General features: G+C 40.4%; 1 protein-coding gene across 4 annotated transcripts in view; it reads right to left on the bottom strand.

The window, feature by feature from the left end:
- Positions 1-242: 242 nt before the first annotated feature.
- The window catches only part of LOC105919900 (voltage-gated potassium channel subunit beta-3), a 40764-nt gene continuing 34715 nt past the window's right edge, over positions 243-6291 (bottom strand). For 3 of the 4 annotated variants that reach the window (XM_012855350.3, XM_021312171.2, XM_021312172.2), the window contains exons 12-14: positions 6073-6193; positions 3585-3673; positions 1575-1670 (exon numbers count right to left, since the gene is read on the bottom strand). In XM_012855350.3, the coding sequence (XP_012710804.2) occupies positions 1581-1670; positions 3585-3673; positions 6073-6193 (300 nt within the window). In that variant the 3' untranslated portion in view covers positions 1575-1580. Of the gene's footprint in view, positions 1671-3584; positions 3674-6072; positions 6194-6291 lie in introns of all 4 variants that reach the window. The other variant, XM_036143186.1, reaches the window with a different exon arrangement.

Genomic DNA, 6291 nt, shown 5'->3' with positions numbered 1-6291 from the left:
CTGAATTTTCCACTGAATAATTGTAGTTAAGCCTTAGTTTACAGAATAACAGAACTTCCTTTCGAGCCAGAACAGCTGCATGCATTTGAATGTGATTGAAATGTTGCGCTGTTCATTTTGGAACACCGATAAAGGAGCAAATTTCAGGATCATTCGGGTCATGACAAAGAAGAAGAGCAAAGAAATCATGTATGCGTCTAAAAATCAAAGGGTAGACGAATGAATACAGAAGGAATACTCTCAGAGATATGAGCAGAGAAGCTATATTTTAAATCTCAAGAAAAAAAAAAAAGAAACAAAGAGAAAAAATACATTTGCTAATTCTTTCCCCGGGGGCTCCTTGTATCCTGTTTACGTAAATAAACTTGTTTCCTATGACTGGAAAAAATACAGTTTCACCACAGTGTGTCCAAAGCTATGTGACCTTCTCACATCCTCCAACTGTCTCAACCTTTATCATAAAGTACAGAAACAATCTTTACATTATTTACTTCTTGTCGGTAATTGCCTGTACAGTTCAAGCCGATACGAAGGTTATAACGTCAGACGGACACGGTTGTGTCCCAGGATTGCCGCAGCAGGAGTGGGGCTGGATCAAACTGCAGGACTATTAGAGTAAAAAAAAAGAAAAAAACAAGAGAAATAACAAAAACAATGGCTTACAAGGGCACTGCAAATCTACATAAGCTGTAAAAGCCATGCCACATTTACGCCCGGTTAGGGCTAATTCTCTCTTAAAGGGACATGCGCACAGTTTACGAACAGAGGAGGCTAAAAGACTGCTGGGGAAGCAGCAGGGTTGGGAAAGTCTCTCTAAACTGCACCCACTAATGTACTCTATTTGCATTTCTTTAAAGTGACTTTTGCTAACCACAATAAATGGTTGATTCAGCTTTTTTTCGCTATACTGCTCACTACTTATCATGAGATTTGGTACCTTCTTTTAAACTAGAGTGTATGAGGATTTCTTTGTTTTTTCGGGACTCCACACGTCGTTCCCAACCCTGTAAAGCAGCGAGTGTTGCGGACCAGTCACATGCACATGATGGGAAATGTTCTGCTAGACACATGGGTGCTAACCTTTGGCTCTCTGGCTGCCGGCTACTAAACATCATACAGAATAACAGGCGAGCAGACGCGCATGTCCAGTGAAAGCACCATTTACCCAGTAACGTTGCATTCAAGCCAAAAAAAAAAAGAAGAAAAAAAAGTGGGATTTCTTTTCCACTTTGAGCCATTTCATGTGCTTTGACCGCAGCTGAATGTTTGCGAAAACCTTTCCTTGTTTCTTTTGGACGGCAGAAGCTTGTCGCTCTGGCTCTATGAAGTCTGCGAACGACTGATGGATAGAAATACAAGATCCCTTTTTTTTTTTTTTTCACAGCTCAGAGAGATTTTCTTTTTTTTGTTGTTGTATATGACACGATTTGTTGCGCAAAAATGGATATGCGCACAGACTGGAAGCATAATGTTTTGCAGGGCGAACATGCAGTTTGAGTATACAGCAAAGCAAAAAGCAAAGTTTCCCAAGGTTTTCTTGTCACGTAGCAACATCCCCGTCACTGTTTGTTTTAGTGTCTTCAAGCACGCGTCTCTTTCTTGGAGTGTGGTTTATTTCCCAGCAGGGCGTCGATCTCAGTGATGGTCTGAGGGGTCATTTGGGATAAAATCTGAGGGGGAAAAAAAAAATGGAACAGGGCGGTTTGTTAGTTGTCTCTTTGTGTTTATCTTTTGTTTTAAACCACTGTGCCTCTAAAAAGGGCGCAGTACCTCGCAAAAACATTCGTATCACTTGAACTTCTTCAAATTGTGGCACATCTGCAGCAAAAGTGAGGCCAGTTTATTAAACGTCTCCCCACTGAAGCTTGTGCATGATGGATGGATAGCATCAGTATGTATGAGAATCACATTAGTCTTGTTGAATAAAACAAAGAATTTCATTCTTAACATATTAAAATATATTTCTGTCTGAAGTCTGTTGGTCTTAAGGTAATCTGTTTTTTTTCCAGGGAAAATTCTATGAAAAGATGAGAAGAATACACTATGAAAATATTGTTATTGTTTTATATATAATCACAATGGTAACACTTTTATTGTAAATTGAATTATCATAATGCTTTTAGTCACTAAAAAATATGAAATTTTCCCACTATTAGGAATCACACTAATATAATAATTCACTAACAAGCCATAAACGAACAAACATAAAATCGAAACACCTAAAGGGGATTTTTGAAAGGGCTGGAGAATAAATGTTTGGGCTTTCTTTAGTTAATGAAGATTTATCTTACCAAACAGTCTCCTTTTCGCTGTAATAAGATGATGGAGATGAATTGTTCTTATTTTAATGCAAAAATCTTATTCCATTGGCAAATAGTCTTATTTACCTGCTCAAACCAAGGAAAAATACACTAATTTCAAGAGAATTTGACTTACTTTTAGTTCCCTTTTTGCAGTGTTCAGCCATGTTTTGAACAAATTGTTCAAACTTGTTTGTTGACTCAACTGGGCGCACATCATAGTGTTAGCCACTTACATGTAAATCTCCATACCAGCTCCTCCTCATCACTCTTGCACTTTGACTCGGCTCTCACAACCACAGACACAAAAGTATTTCTCCCTTCTTTATATTAGGTAGGCAGCAGGGGAAAAAAATAGTCTGTACTATTTTTTCAAAGCCATTTCTTTCCTTCTCCAAAGGACAGAGAATTCATAACATGCCAGATAAGAGCATCGTCCTTTGAAACAGCACATTCCTTCAAGGTCTGAGACCTGCGCTGAGCTAGACCAGAAAAGATCATTACTTTTGGCATGTATCCACATGCATCTAAGTAGTAGTAAAAACGGTGTGAAACATTTTATCATAGCATCTCCATTGCGGTTTGAGGCGTCTCAAAGGTAGAGTCTGAGGATGTAAAGATTGTTTAGTTCAGTCTAAGGTCATATAAAGGTATTTTCACCAGTCTTGGTCAGAATGTTGACATTTTTCAATTTGTATAAGAATAAGTTTGTTTAAGGTCAGTTTTTGTCTGCTTCTTTATCACCACAGATTACAGTCAAAGTCTGTTTTCCAAGTTAGAGACGGAGATGTTTACTCATTTTTCTTTACAAACTTGTTGATGGATATTTTAGGGACACGTAGAGCATCTGGGTTACAGATTCTGGATTTTATATAGGTCTTGGCTTTGACCATAACCCACCCCTGCTTTACACTTTATCTCTGACCTGTTTGCTGTGTACCTTGGTCGTCTTGTTGCTGTTTGTTCACTAATGTTCTCTAGCAGAGCCTCTGAAGGCTTTACAGAACAACTGTGTTTTTTTTTGTAAGAGAAAATAGGTCTAAAACAAACGAATACGACACTTTTCACATTTTATTGGTAAAGTCTTTTTTCTGTTAAATTCTGTATCAATTTCCTTCCACGTGTCATTTATGCACCACTTTGTGTTGGTTCTTTCACACGAAACGCAATAAAAACCCATTAAATGTTGAGGCGGTAGCATAATGTGAAGGAGTTCAAGTGGTATCCGTACATTTGTGAGGCACAGCAGAAAGAATTACAGAGGAGGGAAGGCAGATATTTTACCCCGAGGGCTCCAAGGTTCTCTAGGAGCTGGTCAGTATTAGAAACACCCAGAAGCACCGAGCTGACGCCCTCACTTCGCAAACACCAGGCTGCAGGAGACAAACAGGAAACCATGAACTCCTGAGTTACTTACAAGCAATTAGCTTTATTTCTTCTGTGTGCTTTGAAGGACACAATCCGAACACCAGCTGTGTTCGTTCGTAGACACAAACATTGGCTGAATGATCAAAAAATGTTAGAAGATGTTTGCATTTGGTGTGTAGATGACAGATCTCATGGATCACCCGCAACGTGCTGACGGGAACAGTCCAGAGAAGGCTATGAAAAGAACATCAGAAGCTGAGACGTACTGATGAGGAGCGGATCAGTAAACGGCTATGATAGGAAAAAAAAACATTTAATGAAAGTCAACTTTAAACAGACACAGTGGGAATCTTTGCAAGAAGGTTCTGAAGAGCAATGGGAGATAAAAAAAACTAAACATTATCCTCAAATGTTATGCATGTTCTCAGAGTCTAAAATTTAAAAGATTAGCTAAGATCATACCAATAAAAGTTTCCAGAGGTCTCCCAAATCAAAACGAGAAACGATGAGCAATACACTTAACGGGGAGAGGCATCAATCATCTTGTTGTGATCGTATAAATAACAAGTCTGCATCTGTGTTGACATTACTGGAGAAAATCTGCGTGACTCAGACACGACTCCTTCCACACTTAGTGGCCGCTCAGCTAAAGTTGTGTGAAAAGCCTGTAAATAAATCTCTTTTCTTTTTTTTAGATAAAAGCCAATTGCCCTTATCCACTTTTCAAACGGGAAAATTAAAAGTACGTTGTATTCACACAAGATCTGTGTCATTCTTCATAAGTCAGAGAATGGCCCCAATAACACAGCCACTCGCCTAAACCCGGCCATATCTACAGCCAGAGCAGTAAATAACAAGAAAACTACAGAAAAGGTGAAAGACGAAGCTGGGTGATGAACCCAGTTGATCTTGCTGCCACGACAGAGAGGAGGACCACGAGGGATGTAAAAAAAAAACATTTTAACTTCTCCTCCACCTTTCCCTAAAGCAGCAATCTACCCCGACTTTAAACTCAAGTCTGAAGAGCTCACTGTCGGAGCACTGCCACGATCTCAGGTTCACAAAGTCTCCACAACAAGCGTTAGACGTGATCTACATCCCATCTGTTTGTTTTTAGAGGCGTGCCAGGGGAAACCGTTTTCTGCTCATCCCTCACCAACGTGTGGAGTTTGCTAAGTGCCGGTTAACTGGAACCACATTTTGGCTCACAGGACCGAGGCTGAGCTCTTCGGCAGCCAACCCTCTTGGTGGGGTTGGTGTAATACAGGGGTGTCAAACTCATTTTGGTCTCCTACTTTCCCATTGTAGTGTCCATATCGTAGAGATAATTCCTGTATGAATCATAATAAAACTATTCACATTCATAAATCAAGCGGAGCACTATGGCAAAAGCAGTTCTGCTCCACTTGTGAAAATCAAATCTGATGAGCTCTTTTTGGCATTAAGACAACAATTGTTATTGCCAGACAGGACACTGGACAAAAAAAACAATAAAAAACATTTTTTTTGTTGTTGAATAATGATAATGCATTTAGCCACCGGGCCGGACTAAATTGTTCGGTGGGCCAGGACCGGCCCGCGGGCCGTATGTTTGACACCCCTGGTGTAATACGAAGGATGAGTACGTGGAAAAGCGCCTCATCCCCCACAGTTAAGTATAGTGGAAGATCTGTCAATCTTTTTTCTTAAAAAAGGTCTTGGAAATGTTGTTCTGAGTGCATGGCTTCATAAAATACCATACAGGCATATTTAAACAAAACAATCTTGTGCGATCTCCTTTAACGCTTAAAAATGGGTCATAACTGTGGTTTTTCAGCGAGACACAGATCTACAACACATCTTCACCAGCGGTGCCAGTAAACGGTGTCTTCGAGGGCATCTATATCTAAATCATTACATACTATGTAGGCCTTTTTGAAGTGCTATTGCCACATTTTAGCCATCTTTTCCAGGGTCAACCGAGCTGAAACCAAATGTATCATCATAAAGCCCAGGACCGCAGATACTAAACTGGCATGCATGGAGTCCAGATCCGCACCCAAGGAATATATGTGGTGCCATAAAACGCAAAGTATCGCCGCTTCACAGCTTAAATCTCCGAACAGTAACAAAGAGAAATGCTCTTTTCCCCAGGATAAAACTATTGGTAACCTTGTGACATTTTCTCAGAGATCTTTGCGCTTCTTTCAGCTAAGCACTGAGTTTTACTGGTTGTAAGTAATGGCACCAAACGGCATAGTCAATGAATCAAGGACTCCATCTCCCTCATATAGCTGCATAAAAGCAGCTTGGGTGAACCGGAAACCTACCACATTTCAAACAAGAACCTCTTCTCCCACATCACCGAAACAGAAGTAGACACGTTTAAAGGTCATCGTAAAATCCAGGCCCTTTGTCACATTACCTATGGCTAACTGTGCAGCAGTGCAGCCCAGTCTGTCTGCCAGTAGATGGAGCTCCTTGATTTTAGCCAGCTGCCTTCTGCCTTCCTCGCTGTTCACCCGCTCCTTCAGCCACTGGTATCCCTTCAGCAGAACCGACATTGAGGAAAATCAGTGACACAGCACCACGACTGAAGCAAAGAAATACATTAAGGGTTTTTCTCCGCAAGAGAAATCCCTGA

The sequence above is a fragment of the Fundulus heteroclitus genome, chromosome 11, assembly GCF_011125445.2.
Source record: "Fundulus heteroclitus isolate FHET01 chromosome 11, MU-UCD_Fhet_4.1, whole genome shotgun sequence".
NCBI lineage: Eukaryota > Metazoa > Chordata > Actinopteri > Cyprinodontiformes > Fundulidae > Fundulus > Fundulus heteroclitus.
This window is presented reverse-complemented; position numbering and strand designations above follow the sequence as displayed.